Raw genomic sequence first — 24892 nt, forward strand, 5'->3', positions numbered from 1 at the left:
TAGAGATTCGAGAATCGATGATGGAGTTAATTTCATATTCCTCCTGTCCCTCAACCTGAACAGGGCGAGGGGAGGATACAGTGGAGGAAAACTTGTTACATACTAGAGGTTTCAACAAGGAAACATGAAAGGAGTTAGGAATGCGTAAGGCAGATGGAAGAGCCAGACGATACGCAACTGGGTTAATTCGAGTCAGAACCTTGTAAGGACCAATGTAACGAGGAGCGAACTTCATAGAAGGAACCTTTAAGCGAATGTTTTTGGTACTCAACCATACTCTATCACCTGGAACAAAGACTGGAGCCGCCCTTCTATGCTTATCAGCGTGTTTCTTGAACAACATAGAGTTATGCAGAAGAATTTGTCGAGTCTGATCCCACAACTTCCTCAAATTGGCAACATGAACATCAACCGACGGTACCCCTTGGGAAGGAGAAACCGAGGGAAGAATGGAAGGATGAAAGCCATAATTCATGAAAAAGGGGCTAGAACGAGTAGAATCACAAACGAGATTGTTGTGTGCAAACTCTGCCCAAGGAATCAGACCAACCCAATCGTCCTGGTGTTCGGAAACAAAACAACGCAAATATTGTTCAATCTTTTGGTTGGTGCGTTCAGCAGCTCCGTTAGACTGAGGATGATAGGCAGAAGAGAAATTCAATTTGATACCCATTTGAGAACAGAATGATTTCCAAAAACGGGAAATAAATTGGGAACCTCTATCGGAAACAATTTCGGAAGGTATCCCATGTAACCGAAAAATCTCTCTTGCGAATATCTCAGCCAATTCAGGGGAAGATGGAAGTTTAGGTAAGGGCACGAAATGTGCCATCTTAGTAAACCTGTCAACCACCGTGAGAATCACAGTCTGTTTTTTAGAAACAGGTAAATCTACAATGAAGTCCATGGCCAAACAGGTCCATGGTTTCTTGGGGATTTCCAAGGGATGCAAAAACCCACATGGAAGTGTCTGAGGTCGTTTAGTCTTCATACAGACCTCACATGCTTCAACAAAATCCCTAATATCTTTACGTAATGAAGGCCACCAGAAATCTTTAGATATTAGGGAACACGTCTTGCGAATGCCAGGATGCCCAGCCACCTTACTGTTGTGAAAGCATTCTAATAGTTCCCGTTGTAGTTCAGGAGGAACAAAATACCGTGCCCCGGGACCCTGTCTAGGAGCCAGATGTTGTAACTTCATGATCTCGGCAAGCAACGGAGAATGAATCCTGAGGCTCGTGTTGGCGATAATATTACACCTGGGAACTATAGAAGACAAAACCGTCTCAGATATAGTAGAAGGCTCATGTTGGCGAGACAAAGCATCGGCCTTAGAGTTCTTAGAACCAGGTCTATAAGTGAGCACGTAATTGAAATGAGTGAGGAACAAGGACCAACGAGCTTGCCTGGCGGACAAGCGTTTAGCCTCCCCAATATAGGACAAGTTCTTGTGATCCGTCAAAATAGTAACAGGATGTAAAGTCCCTTCCAATAAATGTCTCCACTCCTTCAAAGCCATGATAACAGCTAGTAGTTCCCTGTCACCGATGTCATATCTGCTTTCAGGCCCAGATAATTTCTTGGAAAAAAAACCACATGGATGTAACGGTTTATCCACACCTAACCTTTGAGACAAGATAGCACCTATACCTGTCTCTGAGGCATCTACTTCGAGTAGAAAAGGCAAAGTCGTATCGGGGTGAACTAAAATTGGTGCAGAAGCAAAAAGTTCCTTGAGTGTTTTGAAAGCAACGAGAGCTTCAGTAGACCAATTCTTAGTGTCAACCCCCTGTTTGGTCATATTAGTAATAGGAGCAATAATAGAAGAGTATCCTTTAATGAAGCGCCTATAATAATTGGAGAATCCAATAAACCTCTGAATGGCCTTGAGACCCCTGGGTAATGGCCAATCTAAAACAGATTGGAGTTTATCCGGATCCATCTTAAAGCCTTCCCCAGAAATCACGTAACCAAGAAAGTTTATCTGAGATTGGTCAAAACTACATTTCTCCAATTTGCAGTACAACCCATGTTGTAGAAGTTTGCGCAATACCCTTCTGACTTGTCTGTGGTGGGTCTCAATTTCTCTAGAGTGTATTAGTATATCATCCAAATATACAATAACACAATCATGTTGAAATTCCCTAAGAACTTCATTGATCAGATCCTGAAATACAGCCGGTGCATTACAAAGCCCAAAGGGCATTACCGTGTACTCATAATGCCCATAACGGGTATTGAACGCTGTTTTCCACTCGTCTCCCTGCTGAATTCTCACCAAGTTATACGCCCCTCTGAGATCTAACTTGGTGAAAATCTTGGAACCCTTTAAACGATCAAAGAGCTCAGTAATCAGAGGAATCGGGTATGCATTTCTAATAGTTATTTTATTCAAACCTCGATAATCAATGCAAGGTCTTAACGTGCCATCCTTCTTATTCACAAAAAAAAAACCTGCCCCGGCAGGGGAGGAGGATCTCCTAATGAATCCTTTGTCTAGGTTCTCACGGATATACTCCTCTAAGACTAAGTTCTCTTTAGTGGATAAAGGATATACATTGCCCCTCGGAGGCATAGTACCAGGTAGAAGGTTAATCTTACAATCAAAAGACCTGTGTGGAGGTAAAGTATCAGCATTCTTCTTGTCAAAAACTGCCCTTAAATCCAGGTACAGGGGCGGTATTTGCATATCTGTAGACTGGGTAGAATTAACCGGTGTATTAACTAAGCAAAGTGGTGAGACTTTCTGTAAGCAACTGCTCTGGCAACCCTGACCCCATGAGGTTATCTCCCCTAGTTCCCAATCAATAATAGGGTTATATTTCTTTAACCATGGATACCCCAGGACTATAGGAACAGAAGGAGACGAGATAAGCATAAGAGATATAACCTCCTCGTGTAAGATACCAACAGTCAAGTTAACAGGTATGGTCTCACGAGAAATAACAGGTTCAGACAATGGTCTACCATCAATAGCCTCAACGGCCAAAGGAGTGTCCCTTAGCTGGGATGGGATAGAGTGTTTAGTAACAAAAACTTGGTCGATAAAGCTCTCAGCAGCTCCGGAATCTATCAATGCCATAGTTTTTAGTACTCCCTTCTCCCAAGCTAAAGAAACAGGTAGCAAAAGTCTGTGCTCTTTATAATTGTGTATAGAGGACAAAATAGAAACACCCAAGGCCTGTCCTCTAGAGAAACTTAGGTGCAAGCGTTTCCCGGGCGATTAGGACAATTTAGGCGTAGATGCCCTCTTACTCCACAATACATACACAACCCCTCCCTTCTCCTGTACTGTCTCTCCTCTTCTGAGAGGCGAGTATTGCCTATCTGCATAGGTTCTGAAAAAACTGGAATTGTGGATTGAGAATTTTGAAATAAGGGAGCAAGTTTAAAGGAAGATCTACGAGTACTATCTCGAGTGTTCTGTCTCTCTCTTAAACGTTCATCAATACGAGAAATGAAAGAAATTAAATCCTCTAAATTTTCAGGGAGCTCTCTAGTAGCAACCTCGTCTAGAATTACATCTGATAATCCGTTTAAAAATACGTCTATATAAGCCTGTTCATTCCACTTAACTTCTGCCGCCAATGACCTGAACTCTAGTGCATAATCCACAAGGGTTCGGTTATCTTGTCTAAGGCGCAACAGTAATCTAGCTGCATTGACCCTTCTACCTGGAGGGTCAAAAGTTCTTCTAAAAGCAGCGACAAAAGCATTATAATTATAGACTAACGGGTTATCATTCTCCCACAGAGGATTGGCCCATCTCAGAGCTTTATCAATGAGTAGAGTGATAATGAATCCAACCTTCGCCCTATCTGTAGGGTAGGAGCGGGGTTGTAATTCAAAATGAATACCAATTTGGTTTAAGAAACCACGACACTTCTCCGGGGAACCCCCATAACGTACAGGAGGGGTAATACGGGAAGAAGCACCTACAGTGGCTACTTCTAGACCTGAACTTACAGGAGAGATGGACGTAGCTCGCATCTCCTCTGGTGGATTACTAGAACGAGATAATAAGGCCTGCAGCGCTAGAGCCATCTGGTCCATTCTGTGATCCATGGCGTCAAACCTAGAGTCGGAAGAACCAACCTGAGTGTTTGTACCTGCAGGATCCATGGCCCTGTCGTAATGTCAGGATCGGGACAGGGATCCAACACGCAGAGTACAAACAGGTAATAGGTACGTATACCGGACCTTAGAATGGCCGGACTAACGTAGGTGAAAGTAAAGAATGGTCTAGAGACAAGCCGAGGTCGAAGGAACGAGAGAGCAGGTAAGCGAGAGACAAGCCGAGTCAAGGGTAATAGAGGTAAGCGAGGTATAACAAACAAGCCGGGTCAAAACCAAAGAGACAGAATATAACAAGAGCACTGAGTGACTAGACAAGCTAGAACCACGACAGGGCAATGAACAAATGTAGAAAGCCCTACTTTATACCCTGGTTCCAGATAGGTAATCACGCCCCCGACGAGTCCTCATTCGTGCTCAGGACTTGATTGACAGGTCGGGACGGGTTGTCGTCATGCCGTCGGCTACTGAGCGCCGCATCATAAAAGGAAGTGGATACCTCGCGGCCGGCGTGTAAACGACCGGGAGAACCGCGAGGAATGATTCAACCCTTTTGGGAGGAAGAACGTCCAAGTGTCTCACCTCCTCAGAGGTAGAGACGACAGGTACCCTGACACAGGCCAACACTCGCCTGAATGTAGGGAATTATAAAATGTTGGAGAGCAATGATTCCTCCCTTTGTTTCGATTGGGGAAGGATGTAATGGAGTGGATACTACTGTTGTGACAGTGATGTGGGATAAAAAAGATGGTGGCACAGTGGCACATGAACTGCAATAGTGTCATGGCTCTTTATACCCAACAATTGGGAGGGCAAAAGAGAAAGACCAGGAACTCCATAGGATTGAAATAGAGAGACTGCTTTTTGAAGTAGCTTCAAACGAACCTTGCATGGCCTCAGGCATCAAAACCAAATAAATTCTGATTAAAAAAAGAAAAGCTAAAAGCCATGCGCCCTTCCCAGGCAAGGCCAAACATATTTAATGGAAAGGATGTCCTTGGGAAAGAATACTTTAGAATCCGCCTTGCTTTTGTTGATTGCTAGTGAGTTTATACCCTTTAACATCAATAGTTACTCAACTCAACTTGGAAATATGGGATTAAATGCTAGCAAACCTGTGAAGAAGAGAAAAACGTTATATTGTAGAAGAGGATAGTGACACAAGCAAGCTGATTTGCATAAGGTGCCCTGTTTGTGCCTTTCAGACAGTAGCTGAGATATATAGTTTTATTTGTTTACTATTAGAGGCTTATCTGTTATAGACTATGAGGTTTTACCTTTTCCTATAAACTCTCGCAGATATGTTGGAAAAGTAGTGTATCCCCAATCAGCACTTTTACTCATTGCATATGATGATGAGAACTGATCAATTAGCAAATATCCATTAACACTCATCCCAATTCATTATTTTGTGTTTATGCTGTGGCGGGACTAATTTAGAGCGGGTCCTGTTGCTAGAAATGTTATTGGGCCCTCTACTAGCGAAAGGGTGGGCAAAGGGTAGATACCTATCTGTCGTACAACTCCTACAGTGCTATGCCAGCTGAAGATCTACCATTTGTCCATCTTTGCAGGGTTTTATTTGTAAGCAATGTTTGTGTGTTTGAGTGTAAGCATGTTTTGTACATGTGTGCATGTATAGGTGTAATTGTATATACTGGTGCCATTGGAATGCGGTGGTGTGCTTTTGTCTAATGTTTGCGTTTCAATGCAGGGGTGTGTTTGTATGTAGTGTTTGCTTTTAAATGAAGGTGTACATTTGTGTTTAATGTTGGTATGTGAATGAAGGGGTGTTTGTATATAATTTAGGTGTTTTAATACAGGGGTGTGTTTTCAATGTTTGCGTTGTAGGGGTGTGTTTGCATGTTGTGTTGGTGTTGGATTTCTGGGATGTATGCATATACACACATACATGGCAACATACATACATACTAACACCGATAAACATACACATTTACACACACACACACACACACTTACAGATACACACACATATAAACACAGACACACACACACACAGATACACACTGTCATACACATAGATACACACACTGACACATACAAACACCATGACACATAACTGGCACACACATACACTCACTGACCCAAATACATACACACATATGTGTCAGAATGTTTATGGCTTACCTGAAGTCCTGCTCCTAGCTCAGTCGGATGGGAGTGTGGGTCTGGAGCTGGGCCTCTCCCCCTCCTCTTGTGCTGCCTCCTCCCACTGCTGTTGTGGCTTCTCTCCCTCCCATGCGGCTCTTCCTGTAGCTTGCAGGAGTTAATCTGATCTCACTTCCTCCCAGCATGCCAATGTGAAAGGGACCCGGCCAGGCTCTTATTATTATTATTGCCATTTATATAGCGCCAACATATTCCGTAGCGCTTTACAATATTATGAGAGGGGGGATGTAACTATAAATAGGACAATTACAAGAAAACCTACAGAAACGATAGGTTGAAGAGGACCCTGCTCAAACGAGCTTACAGTCTATAGGAGGGGGGTATAAAACCCATTAGGACAGTAAATAGCAATCAAATAAGGAAGGAGTGAAGCAGAGCTGGAGGAGAGACTGTAGTGCTGCACTTTAGAAGAGAGCAAGAGACAGGTATGTAAGGTAGAGGTTACTCTGGGAGGCCATAAGCTTTCCTAAAGAGATGGGGTTTAAGGCGCTTCTTAAATGATTGAAGACTAGGGGAGAGTCTGATGGCAGTAGGCAGGCTATTCCATAGGAAGGGAGCCGCCCACGAGAAGTCCTGCAAGCATGAGTTGGCTGTACGGGTACGACAGGAGAAAGTCACAGGCAGAGCAGAGAGACCGAAAGGGGCTTACCTATGGATCTGTGAAGACATATAAGAGGGACTAGAATTGTTCAGTGCTTTATAGGTATGGGTTAGTACCTTGAATTGACTCCTATAGAATACAGGAAGCCAATGTAAGGACTGACAGAGGAGTGAGGTGTGAGAGGACCGACTAGAGAGGAAAATCAGTCTGGCGGTAGCATTCATTACAGATTGTAGCGGTGCAATATGGCATTTGGGAAGACCAATTAGGAGAGGGTTACAATAATCCATGCGTGAAAGTACTAGAGCATGGACAAGCTCCTTGGTAGCGTCTTGCGTAAAAAAGGGGCAGATGAGGGCTATGTTTTTAAGATGGAATCTACAGGATTTGGCAACATACTGAATGTGAGGCTCAAAGGTGAGGCCAGAATCAAGTATGACACCAAGACAGCGCGCTTGCAAGGGTGGACTTATGTGGCTATCACTAATTTGAAGGGAGAGCGAAAGAGGAGGATCAGTATTAGGAGGAGGAAAGACAAGGAGCTCAGTTTTAGAGAGATTGAGTTTCAGAAAGCGCGAGGACATCCAGTCAGAGATGAAAGAAAGGCAAGCAGTGACACGTTGCAGGACGGCAGGGGAGAGGTCCGGGGAGGAGAGATATATCTGGGTGTCATCAGCGTACAGGTGGTAGTGGAATCCAAAAGAGGTAATACGTTTGCCAAGAGAGGCTGTATAAAGAGAAAATAGAAGGGAACCAAGGACGGATCCTTGGGGAACTCCAACCGAGACAGGACGAGGTGAGGAGGTATCATTAGAAAAGGAGAGATAAGATGAAAACCACAAGAGGACAGAGTTACAGAGAAGAGTGATAGGCTCTTAGAGGTTCGTGGCACAAGACCGAGCCCCTTTTCAGAAATACCAATCGGTTGACCCTAACTGCTTGGGGCTACTGATGGACCATCTCAGGGTGCAGGCCCCGGTGTATCTGCACCAGTTGCACCGGCGGTAGTTCCTGCCACTGTTTATGCATCAATTCAGTGGAGGAGAGACAATGTATGAGATGTGTGAGAGCCAACGGAGAATTCTAATTGCAAATTGGTGGTCCAATGGGCGGAGTTACCAGTCCAGCACATTGAACCACAAGTGAATGCCAATAGTGATCTGCTCCTGTCCAAGGTGCTGACCAAAATGGGAATGCATGATTTTCCTTATGGTAATACCTGCTGTAAAGCCATATGCTGCCAGAAATGTTAATAAGCCTTATAGGCCACAGGCAGATGAGTTTCAAAACAGAAAAAATGTAAAGTCATGCACTTTGGAATAAGGAACCCACAATCAATTTATACTTTAAGAGATAACATGAAATGAAAAGGATTAGGGAACAATTATAGATAATAAATTAGGCAACAGTGTGCAATGCTGGTCTGCCTTTGGAAAGGCTAATAACATGCTATTATTTGTAGAAAGGGTTATGGATGCACATGATCAAAATATAAGTTTTCCTCTTTATAAATCAATGGTAAAACTCCACCTTGAGTATGTGATGTCATTTTGAGCTTCCATTTTAAAGACAGAACTAGAAAATGTGCAGAGGTGAGCTACAAAATTAACATGGGGAATGGATAACATTAGTTGTGCACAAAAGCTAGAAAAACTGCATTTGTTTTCTAAAAAAAAAAAAGGAGGCGCCTCACATGGGATATTATAGCACTGTATAAATGTATACAGGGTCAGTACAAAATGATATATGTAACCTGTTCATTAGCAGAAATAAACAACAGACAAGAGGTCATCAATTGAAACCGGTAGAATGGCATTTTTACAGTAGAGGAAATGATCCTTTACAGTAAAATCAATTAAGATGTGGAATTCTCTACATAAAGAGGTTGGCCTGGATGTTTTTATGTAAAAACACAATATTCGGGGATATAATTAATATGTATGTGGGTTGTTGATCCATAGAGAAGTCTGATTGCCATGATAAAATCAAGAATAAATGTTGCCGCAATTATGTGGCATTATTAGTCATGAAGTTTTTATTCAACCTAGATTACTATGTTTAAAGCCTCAACGTGCTTTCTATGTTTACAATGCATCACGCATCAGATAAACTGAATAGCTAGCAGTTCTGATTTTATTTAACAGTTATATTTTCTTTTTGGTTTAATAAGTAATCTTCAGAGCAACCACCCCCAATAAGAATAGCAAGAAAAGAGTAGGAAGTACAGTGACCGTAGTGTATACAAATTCAGCAAGTATTTTATTTATTGTCACAGAACAGATGACTGCTAGTGGGTGTTAATATGCACAAAAAGTCAAAATTACTCTAAACAACAATCAAATTTGTCAAGGCTTTTAAGAAAAGCAAAACAGCTGTTTTTTGTTCTGTGAAATGTCCATTAATACTTTAATAGAAACAGGGCTGGATTTACCCTCCTTGCTGCCTCAAGGCCAGTTTCCTCAATGCGCTTCCCCGCCCCCTGATAAATATAAGTATATGCAAAGGTTTGGGGTATAGAAAGGATGCATTAATCTGACTAGTTTGGGGTATGATTGAATGTACCGTAACTAGGTGGGTGGCTGGATGATAAGTGCTGGGAGAGGGTGTGTGTATGTATGTGCTGCTTGTGGTGTTGCGTGTATGTGGGTGGCTGTTGCTTGTGTTGCATTTGTGATGCTTGTAGTGTTGCTTGTTTTTAGAGTTGCTGCTTGTGGGGTTGTGCATGTAAAGGAAACACTGCTCATTGTGTAATGTGTGTGGGGGTCTGTTTGCATTGTAGTATGTGTTTGTGAATGTAAATAGGGCTGGATGTGGATAGGGGCTGTAGTGTGTATGTTTATTGGTGATTATTGGGGGATAGAGACACTAGGGTTTATTTTGGGGATATAGAAGAAAATTGGGGCTTTAGAGTGTATGTAGGGAGATTTGGGTGGTTGTAGTGTAGATTATAGGGGCTGGAGTGTGTGTTGAGGGGGAGAAAGGGGTTGAAGTGTGGATATAGGGTCTGTAATGGGTGATATAGGGGTCATAGTGTGGGGATAGGGGCTATAGTAGGGGGTACAAGCTATAGTAGGGGTATAGGGGCTGAAGTGGGGGGACAGAGAACTGTAGTAAGGTGGTGAAGGCTGTATTGGGGGGTCTGTAGTGCGAGATTGGGTCTATGAGGGATAGTGGTTGTAGTGGAGGGATAGGGACTACAGTGAGTTGGTTAGTGGCTGAGTTGGAGATAGAGGCAATAATGGAGTGTAGGGGTGATAATGTGGGGTTATTAGCTGTAGTGGGGGTAGATATTGACTTTATTACAAAAAAAATTTGAATAAAAAAAAACAAAAAAAACTGATGTTTATTCCTTTCCCTCCTGAGGCTTACCTTGGATTCTGATCCCTGGTGATCCGGTGGAAGATGTTGCTGTCTGCCTCCACTCCGGACAAGAAGATTTCCCCTGTCGTCTTGGCCTTTCGGCAGGAGAATGGGCTGGCTCCGTGCTCTCCCCACCGGCTGCGCGGCCCCTCTCCTACCTGTGTCCTCGGTGGCCTTATAGCTAATCCAGCCATGAACAGAAATAGTGCCCTGAGTCAGATTATATTAATTCACATAATATTTAGGAACAAGCCTTTTCTGATACACTAAACCAATTCAGTAAAATACAGCCCTCTAAGGTCAATAAAAGGAGCTGTGTCCCAGGCCTTTTACATACACATCTCATATTCTCAAGCTACACTATTTTATATAAAGACAAGGCTATGTACTTAGATGGGAATTGTTAGAAAATATCCAGAAATGTAATAATTCCAAGCTTCCAGAGTTATTCACTAAGACAGGCATTCTGATTTTGGCTTGACAGTCCTGATTTTAGTGTCCTCTCCTGCCATCCCAGATTTGTTCCCTGATGTCCCCCTTTTTGGAACACCAGGGAATTGTTCCCAAAAAGCATAGTGTGAGTGCATCACTATATGGGCTCACGCTACGCTAAGAGCACGGGGACCACACAGAGAGCACTCAGGGATCATAAATGAGAAATCTATCGTTCAGTTCAAAGCATTGAGATTTTGTGACCCCTTAAATCAATGATCTTCTTTGTACTTTTCCCAACAGTTTGATGCGGACAGAGAAGAGAATTGTATTTTTGAAGATATATGCTGTGCCGTGCAAGGCCTTCTCTTCCCAGAGTGCATGGGACTACAAGGTGAGCTATGCTAACAGGTTACTTAGATATATAGTAATATAGGTAAAAAAAAAAAAAATGCTCAAATATATTTAGTTCAGACTTTCAGATCTGTTTCTGTTGTTGATCTAGAAAACCACAATTTGAAACTATTTATATATATAAATATATTTTTTGCTGCAGTTTTAGAACATTTTTTTATTAAATCGTCATTTCCATAAATTGAACTCCTTAGATACCTTCACTATAAAAAGCTACAGAATCAGTGCATTTGTCTGCCAATCAAAACCTGCAATTTTATAACTTTAACCCCTTAAAGACACATGACATGTGTGACATGTCATGATTCCCTTTTATTCCAGAAGTTTGGTCCTTAAGGGGTTAAAGGACACTATAGACCCCTAGAGCACGTTAGCTTGCTGAAAAGCTTAATGTGAAAAAGTGCATAGATCTTTATGGTGATAACTATATAGATAATATAAAAAATAAAAAGTGCTAGCCAATTGACTTGCTGAATGAAGGTTTTTTTTTTTAACTTAAGTAAGAATTCAAATTTAATTTCACATTTAAAGTGAAACTGTCATGGTTAAAACAACTGTAGCTCTTTTAAATGAGCTTGAAATTCCATCTATATGTTGTGCTAGAAGTTTCGCTAGCAAATGTATAGATTTGGAGAAAAACCTGGAAAAAAATATCTCCATCTATTCACATTTAAAGCCTGAAATACCTACGTTTTGACTATTGCCGAATTGGAGGATTTGTTAAAAAAAAAAAAAAACACTTTTTGCATAAATTTAGCAATTTCGTATTCAATTCTTTACAATTCAGGGTGTAGTGAATTGACCCTCGCATTATGTGTGCTCTATATATATATATATATACGGTATTTAAAAAAGAGATAATTACAAAAGATTTTCAAATTTAAGGGCTACTCTGCCCTTAAATTTAAAATTCACTTTGAATTCACTTTCTTTTCTCACGTTAGTGAATAACCCTGATAATGTTACGAACTAAAATGTCTGATGATGGAGAAGCTGTAACCACTAGAGATTACGTGGAAAATCCATTTACACTGTCATCTATGGGGACTAGAAATGAATGTCCTTTCCTTAGGACATCATGCTTTATTTATTGACCTTTTTTTCCCCCTCTTTCCTCCCTCTGCCATTCCCTCCGTGCTCCAGATTTCTCGCAGCAGGCTTTCCGTGCCTCGTCTTCTAGCAAGGACCACAGGAAGGACAAAAAAGCTACAAATGTGACAGAACAGGTAACTGCCATTCCTCTCACATCCCGCTAGGGGGCGTCAGGCAGCAGCATAAATACTTACATGTCAATATCTGTTATTTTGTATGTAAAAATGTGTGTGGGATAAAGAATACAACATAACACTCTTTGACATTAATGATATCACACAGCATGACTCTCTATATTTGTATATCTAGCAGAGCTTAGCAGTAGATATATTTCCGTAGCATAAGTGCTCAGAATACAGGGTAATAGCAGCTGTGAGCCTGTGAATTATAACTGCAAATAGACCTTAGCGAGAGACATTCGTGTGTCTTAAGAGAGCCCCATTCAGCTCTCTCTCACTGAGACGGTCTATTTGATCTCTCCATTAAAATAAATAAATTAATTGAAAAATAAAATGATGAATTGACTAAACATTTCTTCAAATCATGGCAACCTTCTATTAATTTGCTAGAAATGTCTGTTAAACGTAAAATTCGAAATACTTTCAAGTGAACGGAATGGTAGCTGTTTAATAAACCTCTGATTGTTTTCTAAGTTTGTGTGTAGGTCTGGAGCTCACTGATCCTTATTCCCGGGACCTTGATATTTATTCCACTGCCTTATTGTCGTTGGTTTCTCTCCCGCACCCGTCGTCTTGTCTCCCCTACGGACGTAATGATCGACATATCTTGTTTTAGATTGTAGTTAGTTTTTTTATATTTTATAGTGACACCTATTGGATCCTTTACTCATAACTTGCCTTTATAAGTGCTTGTATGTGTGTAAAGTGACAATCACAACCTAAAAAAATATCTAAACAGTATTACAAAACATGTACAAACAAAATATAATATATTTTTATCTTTTGTAGAATTACCCCCATATGCTTTATAAGTGCTTGTATGATATATACTCTGATGTATTCGTGTAGTATGACGTGATCTTTGATTTCATTATGTCATGTCTCTTGTGCTGTACTGTATTGTTCTCATTTTGCTAGCGTACATAGTGCATCGCTGTTGACTGAAAAAAAAATCTAATAAAAATGTTTAAAACATAAAAGTGTGGGGGCGGGGCCTGACCGCCATGCTGAGAGGTTGCACACAAGGCGAGCTCCTGCAGTTAAACGACCTTAAGGCTTGTAAAACCACTTATCTGCAGTCTGGAAGCAACGGTCCTGCGGGCAAGGAGGGGCTGGTGCTGATGCCAACCTGCCTACAAGCGATTTGCCCTCGGAAAAGGCACCTCGGCACCGCCATATCTGGGGCCTACCCGGGCGGTGAGTGAGGTGGACGGCCGCCACCTCGCTATCCTGCCCTGCGGTTTCCTCTCGGATCTCTGCTGCCACGTGGTAGGGGCCCCGTATTCCCCCCCCTTTGGACCGGTGAGAGTCATCCCGGTCCCAGGAGACTGTTCCCGCAACCCCAGGCGCCTGCAGCGAGGTAGACCCTCCATCTCCAAAATGGCGACAATGGCGGGCAAAACCGAAATGGCGGCAAAGTCTGAAACTATGAAGGCTCAGCTGCCTGAAACTATCGGGGAAGCACGGACGGAGGTGAGGCAAAGGGGCTCCCCAACACAACCGCACCTAAACTTACCGACCCCAAGCGTGCTGGAATCCCGGACTTCGCGGCGACAGCCAGAGCCTGCTTCCCGACCCCCACCACGCGACACTGCCGACTCGGCCGCCCAGACAGACACTCCTGCACTCCAACTAGCTCCCGTTGAGGAATGGGCAGCAGCAAGGAAATCTACACACTCACCACTCTCAACAAGCGAAAAGATGGACTCATCTTTTTTATGTGCATAACTTTAATAACTTGCACTGCCCTAGATAAATCAGATAAATCATCTAAGCCTGTTTTATTAGCCTGTTTTACAAGCCTGCTATATAAGCCTGTTTTCTAAGCCTGTACTATAAGCCAGTACTATAAGCCTATTCTATATGCCTGTTTTACAAGCTTGATTCGTCTTAAATATACAAAATGTGCACCCATCTATTCATGCCGCATTCAGTCTTTGTATGTACGTGTAAATCCTGGCAGAATGCTGTTGTGGCACTGGCCGGCATAAATGTACCTTGTCTAAACTATGCACGATAAAAATAAAGAATTAAAAAAAAAAACAAAAAAAAAAAACATAAAAGTGTATCCAAAAATATTAAGTAATTTGTAAACCTCATCCAACAATATTAAGTTGAGGCCAAAAGAAATATAAAATAATTGAATCACAATGCCATGAGCTTAGTTAGTTAACAAAGTCTATATCAATGACTTTTCCCTACATCATCCCTCGTCTGTATTATTGTTTTCAGTTTAAATAAGTCACCCGTAGCTTTTCTACATAACATTTGCTAGAACTCAGCTCAGCTTTTTCATTTTGTACTGGTCTGTGTATAATGTACTGTTTTGTCCACCCCCCTCACCCCCCACCCCCAATTGTACTGCGCTACAGAATATGTTGGAGTGTTATAAAGACCAGTAATAAATAATCATTTTATATGAATTACACAAGATTTTAAGGTGTAGTTAGCCCAACTGTCTATTGTTGTTTTGGTTTACAGTTAAACATGGACGTTCTGGGTTGAAAGTGTGGAGAGTTCCCAGGTATAACTGAAGGAAAGAATTAACATGTTGTGTAACTGTCGATGCTGGTAAAATTTGAGATTTTCCTAAAAGCAAGGATTTCGATACTCTGAATCTGCTACATTTGAATAAGAAACAGAGTTGCTAATGGTGCCGATAAATCTTATTTGATGGGTTTTTTTTCTGAACAATGGATTTATCTGTTCTATTCAACAAAGCTGCCAGCTACCCTCTGATGGCTGGTTGCAAATGTATTTTTTTAATAATTATAATTTAAATCTAGAGCTTCAATCAGATTATTTCTGCTTGGAAAAGCTGTCACACGCACAGAATGTATGACATTTCTGCTATAAAATATGTTCTAAACAGATGCTCGGTAAGAACAGAGTATGTCTTCATCCAGGACAGGGGGTTCTGCCATACTACGCCCTGGCACATGGAAACTGTAATCAGTCCTGCCTGTTACATATGTAATTGAGAAAAAAATTAAAGGGACACTCTAGGACTAGGTGCATTGCAGTGGTTATAGTGCCTGGAGATTCCTGGCGCTATCCTTCCATTCAGCGTAAAATGTTTTTTGAATGCTCTAATACTAAACAAGAGTCCCCAGCATAATTATCTCTGTGCTGCATTAGGCAATGAGGAAGCATTGGCCTGAGCAGCAATGAGCATGTTTATTGGTTGCGAGTCTCAGTTTCCCGCTTTCAGCCTATCACAGCTTACCATTGCTGGTATGAATTGATATGGCTTGGAAAGTGTGTATTCTCTGCTTTAGCAATACCTCCAGTGGGGACCAGGGTGTGAGTAGCCAGGGATCATCATCACATGTTTAAACGGTTTTAGAATTGTTTAACACTATAGCAAATTCAATGAGATGAAATGGTTATAGGGCATTGAATGTCCCCTTTAAACGGTTAGTCCAAGCACCAGGGCCACTTCAGTTTTTTTGAAGTGGTCATGGTGCAAGGAGCCTGTACATGCAGTGTTTCAGTAGGTAACGCTGCATTTACTTATATATTTTATATTATTATTATTATTATTATTAAAGCAACAATAAATTCTGTAGCGAGCGCTGTACAATGGGTGGACTAACAGACACGTATTTGTAACAAGACAAGTTGGACGGACAGGAACAGAGGGTGTTGAAGGATATACATTTTAAAGTAGATCTTACATGTAAAGTATAATCATTTTAGTAATCTTGATAAAAAAGTGCACGCACATTAGAGCTTCTTCATAGGAAAGCATTGAATCAATTATGAAATTCATAAAATTAAGGTGACACAGGATTAATCTGTATTTAAATAAAATAATGCAGATGACACAAAATAATGTTTATTAGGAGGCAGAGCCTGACCTTGACAGGGAGCAGACGCCATTTGACCTCGCTCAGTAATATTCTCCCGCTAAAGCTTGTTTTTTGGGGAGCCTCATCGAGCATATAAGAGCTGATCGCCTGTCTTTACACTTACAAACCCCAACAACATATGTCATTTTTACACACTCCTAAGTCAAAGAGGAAAAATATGCAGATCTGGGGCCTACTACCCACCTCTGGGCCTCGATTTGGCGACTGTACTCAACGGCCTGATTCCTGCCGGAACTCCTGAGTTAGGATCCGCGCGCAGCACGCCACAGCCAATGCTCCAATCCGACATGGCACGGAAGAACTAGCGTTTCCCAACTTTAATTGCTATCGGGGTTGAAGGATATCGGAGACATGCTCCAGCGACTGCCACAACCCAAAAGGGTAGCGCCAGAGGGCCATGCGGCCTTGGAGGCCCATCTGGATTACTCACCAACCGACTCATCAAAGCGGTACCCAAGACAGGAGCATACACCATTGGATACCCACGGAAGGTCTGAACCTGTCACCAAACAGGACTTTTCGGGGGGCTTCTACATCTATGACTCGGGATGCTATTGTCCGCTGTTCATGGTATCACGACAAGAGAATCCTACTGATGGCCCTGAGAGGCAAGACGCCACTCTTAATTGAAGGTTCTTACCTCACATTTTACCAAGACTTAACCCTGACCACCTTGCAATGGAGACGATCTTTACACCCAGTCACCAGCCGACTGAGAGTCTCCGGATTGGAATACCAGTGGATGTCACCAAGATTCCTTGTGGTAACACACAAAGGGACAGTACATAAAATCTCCACTACGGCCGAATCATCAGCTCTACTTCAGGCCTTGGGTCTACAGGTGCCTTCATCGGACCTAGCTACCACTGTCCCTCCTCTCCCTGCTCCTAACCCAATCCCAACATCAGGGACTTGATTTACACAGGGATTGTAATACTACAGTGCAGTTCGAAGTTTCCTTTTTGATTTGTGCTGTTATTATTACTGTTATCTTTTGTTTTATTCAGTCTTAACTGTCTCAAGCTGCAAACACTGCATCTCCTCCTAAGAGGTAACGCAGTACCTGGCTGTCTCGTCTCTGGAGCTCTTTTAAGTTGTGCTTAGCCCTGTCTTTTGGGCATCTAGCTCCACATTCACCCCTTGCTGAAAAGCTTTATATGTCAAGAGTTTGTCCTCTTTTTTTCATTTTACAGAAAGTGCAGATTTCAATAGAAATAAAACTTTTATAAATGATACTGGTCACACTCCCTGGCTTTCAAGCAGACAACAGGTCATGTTACTTCCTGGTGTGATTAGCTCAATGGAGCTATATTCAAAAAGCAGACAAGTGCCCAGAGCACCTACCTTGCAAAGACTATTACTATAATCCACTAAACTGTGATTTATTTTTTGTATTATTATTATAATTTATTATTAATATTATTTGGGCAGTGGAGTTTACGTTGCATTAGAAATACAAACCTGTATTCCTAGTTGACAGCTCAGGTACGCAACACAGAGCCTGCATTTATTAAAGAATGGCAACCATGGGAGGAATATATAGTATGATATTTATCTGATATAAAATCTTTCCCCTTCCCCCTGCAAAGACACCAATTCCCTTTATTCTGTCTTTTTTTTTTTTTTCTCCTCTCTATTTTAGTTTTATTTTTTTTGTTTGTTCTGTTGGGACAATGTAAATTTTGGAGTCACGAGAATGAATTAACCAAGATGGTATACAGTAAATTGCACGTATATGTTTTTGCATTGAAGTACCAGGAACAAAGTGTAAGCTAGACATATGCTTGTTTATTGCATTGTAATACAACTGTTGAAACAATATTACAGTATTCTCTACTATTGAACAATTGTACATTTACGCATATGCATTGTAATCCTCTACTGAAAGCATTTCTGTCTGCCTGTACTCTTAAATAAAGAATTAAAGAAAAAAAAAAACCTGTATTCCTAACGATATAGTGCCCCAGTCCAAATTGAGATTGTAGGCACCCCAAAAATTGCAATAAAAATAGTAAAAAATAAAGGTTTACTTACCTTTTTTTGACACAGAGACTCACTAAGTGCTACTGCCCACTCCACCACCAGGGGAGGCATCGACGTCTTGCCAATGGTCCAATCGAATGCTTCTCAAAGAGAATCATTGGGAGACGTGAAGTGCATGCGCAGGGAGCACCGAGCGTGCAACCAATCAAATACTTTGCCTAGGAAAGAATGGAATGGAATGCTTTACAACGAACAAGATTTCGGTCACATGACCAAGTTTCAATCGGTTGTTGCCTTGAAAACGATTCTAGTGCACTTAGTGGTCCTTTAAAAGAGGGGGATCCAGTAATCTAAACGGGGAAAGCAACACATCTAACGTTAAAAATAATATACGTTCCTTTAATTAACATCTCCAGCATAGTTATAAAACAACCCAGACAGTTTAGATAAAAAGCTTTGTGAATGTCTGATGTTGATAAAGCTTCTTCGCATCTTGTTTTTATCTTCTTCTCTTGTGTAATTATACCCCACATCCTTTAAACAGTTGGCTCGCCAATTGTTACATTAGTTCAGTGCGCTATTCTATTCAACTGTAAGTCATTTCTCTGAAAGACCTGTCTTAGACTGTATTACCTCTGTCTAAAGCAATCTGCCATTGCATAGTGCCTTAATTCACCTCCAGGTGTGCCTCAGACACAATGACTTTAGGGCTGTTCAATGCTGAATTCAGTCAGTCCTAATTTTTATTTTTTTTAATATGTGTTAGTATTATTATTATATTATTTATAAAGCGCAAACAAATTCTTCAGCTCTGTTCAATGGGTGGACTAACAGACAAGTATTTGTAACCAGACAGGTTTGACGCACAGGAACAGAGGGGTTGAGGGCCCCGCTCAATGAGCTTACATGCTAGAGGGAGTGGGGTATAGCGACACAAAAGGTAAGGGTTCATGTAGAAAGGTAGGTTGCTAGGATAGTGTTCATCGAGGGTTTAGTGTTTTGTTTTGATGACAGTTGCAGGAGAGCTTTAGAATGCGTATTCCCATCGGGCAATTAATAAAATAAGTCAATTTAATTAGAAGTATACATACATCTCTATTAAGGCTTCAAGTAAATGTGACATTTCTAACCTGCTGATGAGAGCAAAATGAGAAAATATACCTGGAACCCTTTCTATGTTGCTAACAGTAGTGACAGTCCCTTTGCTACTATCATCTGGCCGGGAACAATTAGCTGCAAGGCTGAAAACGTCCTCAAACTTACATTTATCTGAAGTTAATAAACAAAATGACCATTGAGTTGGGTAACAACTAGTAATAGCTAATTGTATCCTTCCTGTTATTACTTTGATATAATACGTATTGAAAAATCAGTGTTACTCTGCATTATGAAAACTGACCCATGCTACTCTACAGTATATAGAGACCTGCATTGCTCTGCGGTAAATACAGTGTATTCTTCAGTGCATAGACAGATAGATACTGCTCTGCAGTATATAGACAGATTCAGATTGCTCTGCAGTTTATAGACAGATTCAAACGGCTCTGCAGTGTATAGACAGATTCAGATTGCTCTGCAGCATATAGACAGATTCAAACTGCTCTGCAGCATATAGACAGATTCAGATTGCTCTGCAGTATATAGACAGATTCAAACTGCTCTGGAGTGTATAGACAGATTTAGATTGCTCTGCAGTATATAGACAGATTCAAACTGCTCTGCAGTGTATAGACAGATTCAGATTGCTCTGCAGTGTAAAGACAGATTCAGATTGCTCCGTAGTATATAGACAGATTCAGATTGCTCTGCAGTGTATAGACAGATTCAGATTCCTCTGCAGTGTATAGACAGATTCAGATTGCTCCATAGTATATAGACAGATTCAAATTGCTCTGCAGTGTATAGACAGATTCAGATTGCTCTTCAGTGTATATTCGGCAGTACACAGACAGATTCAGGCTATTCGGCAGCACAGATTCATGCTAGTTTGCAGTTCATTCACCAGCATGCTACTCTGCACCATACAGATATGCTAACCTGCAGTTCATTTACAGATCCATGTATTCCTGCAATACATAGACAGATTCAGACAATATGATTACCGGTATGTTCCTACGCATTATATAGAGAGATCCTTGTTACTCTGTATTATGCAGACAGACCGTTTTTAGAGACACAAATTGTATACCTTGTTTACATAGTTCTGCACTGGCAGGATAAAGTTCACTGAACGCTAATGCTGAATATGCAGGAGAAAAAATCTATAATAATGATTATAATGATAAATAAATGTGTAGTAAGGTTGGGTTACACAATGTAACAACTGATAATTATTATCAGTATGCGTATACATTGTACGCTCTCGTATATACAGTAAATGGGTTAATATATTGCTCAGCAGCTCGGCTCCTTCTCCTATCTGAGGCTCACTACTTATTCTTTCTCTCCTCCTCTCTCCCCTCCCTCGTGCCTACGCTCACATTAATATGCAGGTCACATCTTGGAAGGCTTCTGTCCTTTACAGTCTGTGATATGTAGAGAAATCCTTCTCCCAGCATGCACTGCTCCATACAGCTATATATAGAGGCAGAAATACCCAGGGCAGCTGCCTGAAGATACCAAGCCCTCTCCTCTCTCTGACCATTGCTGTCTCCCCCTGCATAAGCACTGACAGGTCAGTACAGAGACAGCAATCCCAGGCAGTCAGTGGTTGCATTTTATTTTGCTGGAACCAAAATATGACTTGCTGTTTCATGTTATGTATTAACCTGGCCTTAGATTCCTTTTTAATGCAATTATTGAGCTACAACCCACACTGGCTGCAAATAGAATTCGTAGTACAGTCCTGTTAATAAGTGCATGAGTTAAAAGTAGACGTTGTGTATTCTGGAGATCCACCACCTGTTGGTCTCAGTCATGCTCTGCTTGGTATAGGCATTCAGTTTTCTGCACACAAGCATTGACCGGTTGAAATGGACCATAATTAATCACGTTCAATTCAGAATAACGATTCGCTAATAGGGTTGGACAACAGACATTTAGGAAGGGAATGTAGAGAAAAGAAGCATCCATGAAGGTTAGGGGGGAAGTGGTTTCATGTTAGAATGAAAAGATACATTTTTGGTATAGACAACTAAGATTGGTGATTCGAGGGCAACGTACGTTAATTTCCTAGAATTCGCCAAAAAATAAGTAAATAAATAGTTTTGAAAGTGCCAAAAGTACCATACCAATTTAATTTGGCACCGCAAATGTTGACCTAAAGAGCTGATTGCCTTTGGAGTCCTGTACTTAACTCCTACCCCTTTGAGGCAATTTTTTTTTCTATTTCATATCCTTGTGCTAAGGTTAGACTTAATGGAAGACTATGTAAGTTTGTGGTTATATGTCGGTAAAGGGGGCAGATGTACTAAGGTGAGATGGTTGCAATTCATGGACACAATCCTCTATAGTTTTTTGTATTTTCTGTTGTTTTCATATTAATGTCTAAAGCATTTTCCTTTTGGCAAGGAGAGTCTAACATGGTTTAGCATTAGGATATTCAGTTGTGACCAAGCCACAAGTACTGGAAAGAGAAACATACATTCTGCATTCTTTGGACCCCTTTTTCATGGGTGGTTATGGAGGTACAGTCCTCTTCTCTACTGTTTTCGGACACATACTTTATTACGTTATACTAATACACCCATTAGTGTTTCGGAAAATGCTGACAGAGACCTTAATGCAAAGGTTTGTAGGGTTGGACAGAGTTTTCAAGTTCCTTTCTAGACCACCAACATGGCAGTTGACATTCCCGTCTTTGAATGGACATAGTGATGGAGAAGGAGGTGTCACTTCTCAAATATTTAACTGCACAAAATCTGTTTTCTTTATAAAATATTTATGTTTATTTGTTGTATCAATTGTGGGGGCACCCTCAGGGCACTATAGTGCCAGGCAAACGAGTATGCTTTCCTGGCACTATAGTGGTCCTTTAAGGCTGGAGTGGCCAAGATGAGCCGTTAGCTGAGTTAGAGTTTCCAAATCTGTTATTTTTGCTTATAGCACTATTTGGATCTTAATCTACTACAGTTTGCCGTTTACTGAATACCCTTGTTTGTGAATAACCCTGTGAAACCTTTATCTACATATTGTAGTCATTCACTAAACATTAAGTTCTAGTGATGCTCTTGGCCTTTGAATACTGTCCAAACAGAGGACAAAAACAGTTTCATTCCTACCTGGGAGTACTCTCTCAGGATTCCTGACACCATAACCACTGTAGTACTCAGTGGATATGGTACTAAGATTGACCCATTAATGTTGTAAATTCCAGATAAGTGACAGCTCTCCTATAAAATTAGATTTTGTTTTGGTTTTGTGTGTTTCAGTTCCCGTAATTGGAACTGTCACTTGTTCAATTTTTGCACAAACCAATACCTAAGTGTTAGCTATTAATTGTGTTTTTATTTATTTATTTTTTAAATCCCAAGGTTTTTTTGTATTAATTAACATTGTGCGCCTACCTGTCCTGGCACAGTCAGAGCTTACCATGTAAAATAATGTGACCCCTGCAGTGTTGCATGAGAACCTGTATCGCTGTTGAAGGAATGCCCAGGGCATGCATGCCCTATGGTATGTCTCTGTAGATGCCCAAGCACACATGGCCCGATGATGCCATCCCTGCTACCAAAGTGTTATGGTAATTGCTTTCTATACACTCTGCCACCGTGCAAACCCCAGGCTGAGCTTCAGTTAGCACCAGTGAGAGGTCCATTCTTAATTCCTTAAACCTGCTTTTTAGGAGGACCAAGTGAAGTGCGTCTCAAGTCAATATTATTTTATTTATAAAATATTTTACCAGGAAAGATACATTGAGATTTCTCTTGTTTTCAAGTATGTCCTGGGTCCACAAAACATTGCATTGTTACAATAGGGTACAATAAAATACAAAAACAATATTAATACACAATATATACAACATTTAACATAGAACAGGTAGGAAATATAGAATACCCGCCATATCACATTTTAGTTTAGTAATGGCTAACTTTGGCACACTGGATGCTATTGAACTAGATTTAGCCCTATTAGAAATATAATTTTTCACAAATATATGGGATACTAACCTTAACCACAACTTTATTAAATGTTCAGTAGTTTGTATACTGTATGTGGATAACATGTGTATGACAGTAAAAGGCTTTGATCAGGTGTTCTGATACTGTCCAGTGACCACAGATCATGCCAGTATTAAGGGTTTAATATGAAGCTTTACTCAGACCTGCAACTCTTAAATTACTGCTGTGCTGGAAGCATTACTGCTGTGCTGGAAGCATACCTTAAATCCCATTTACGAGTTGCTGAACATTCTCCAGGGTTTTGTTAAATCTAATTACACCAGGCTAGATCTTGCAGTGATTATCTGTACATTGCAGTATATCCAACATACATTCCAACTGGCATCATCTAATTTTAGGATTTCAATGTATCTGTGTTTTTAATTTAGCAGAATCTATCTATCTGTCTTTCTGTCTGTCTCTCTCTCTGTCTCTCTGTGTATATCTGTCTCTCTCTCTCTCTCTGTCTATATCTATTTCTATATTTGTCTGTCTGTCTGTCCTACTTTATCAATACAATGTATTTGGTGATTTAAGGCAAACATTTCCTGAATAATATAACATTAAGAAAGAAAGGACAATTTGCGTATAGGGAATGTAGGGAAGACTAGGGAAAAGTTACACAAATGAGTTGCATGGTGCAGGTGAAGAAGGTGCAATATACAGGAAATTACCTGAGTGGTACAGTAGAGTAGAGGAAAGGTGCAGGAAGTAAACAGGATTGCACTAATGAGGAAACATCCGGAAGGGAAAGTTAATAGTACAGTATTGTCAGGGAAAGATGCAAAGTATGAACTGAATGGTGTAGTAAAGTAAGGACAATGGAAAGTGGATGATTGTTGCAGTAGAAAAAGGGGAAAGTACAGGAAGTGAATAGAACAGCGCAGGATAGGAAATGAAAGTATGAGCAATGGATTTAATGGTGCAGTAGAGGTGAAAGGTACAGGGAGTGTTTGAACGGTGCTGCGGAGTAGGGGAAAGGTACAGACAGAGGAGGAAACAGATGATTGTAGTAAACTCTGTACTTTCAGTATCAACACTATAAGAAACGTCACACTCCCAGCTTGATCTAACCCTTTATTTTCCAGGCCTTACGGTCTTTATAAAACCAGTCACAGGGAAGAGGAAACTAAACACAGACACACCACATTACGTCAAGCGGCAGCACAAACACATCACACAAAACTTAAGTACATGCTTTTTGCATGTATGCAAAATGGTATGGTACACCCAGTTTTATCCCGTTCCTAGCAATATCTGTGAAAAATGCGTCTTCCGCATCATTTCTTCTAAAAAAAAATGTGTGGGTTGCATTATTTTTGTTCAAAAAAACGCTACATACTTGCAAATAACACCAAAGCTTCCACAGACAACTCTCAGTAGCAAAAAGCATGCACAAGTGGTGTAAAGCCACCACACAAACTACTGTGTGTTACTTAATGTGTTACTGCGTTTCTGCACTTGGCAGAAACCATCAGTCACGGATGACATTGAGAACGAGCGCTATGCCCGTAGTACTATCCACATTGGTGAAGCTGCTCTGTGTGAGTGAGAAAATGCCATGTAAAATTCACTCAAAAGTCATGGCCATCC

The 24892-nt window shown here is 40.9% G+C and overlaps 2 protein-coding genes across 2 annotated transcripts in view; both read left to right on the top strand.

The window, feature by feature from the left end:
- Positions 1-12330, top strand: part of LOC134573683 (adenylate kinase isoenzyme 5-like) — a 42653-nt gene extending 30323 nt beyond the window's left edge. The window contains exons 7-8 of the mRNA XM_063433465.1: positions 10964-11054; positions 12218-12330. Coding sequence (XP_063289535.1) covers positions 10964-11054; positions 12218-12330 — 204 coding nt within the window. The remainder of the gene's footprint in view (positions 1-10963; positions 11055-12217) is intronic.
- Positions 12331-20750: 8420 nt separating this feature from the next.
- AK1 (adenylate kinase 1) overlaps positions 20751-24892 on the top strand; it is a 55494-nt gene continuing 51352 nt past the window's right edge. The window contains exon 1 of the mRNA XM_063432580.1: positions 20751-20874. The gene's annotated coding sequence lies outside the window, so the exon portion shown is untranslated. The remainder of the gene's footprint in view (positions 20875-24892) is intronic.

The sequence above is a fragment of the Pelobates fuscus genome, chromosome 9 (genome assembly GCF_036172605.1).
Source record: "Pelobates fuscus isolate aPelFus1 chromosome 9, aPelFus1.pri, whole genome shotgun sequence".
Lineage (NCBI taxonomy): Eukaryota > Metazoa > Chordata > Amphibia > Anura > Pelobatidae > Pelobates > Pelobates fuscus.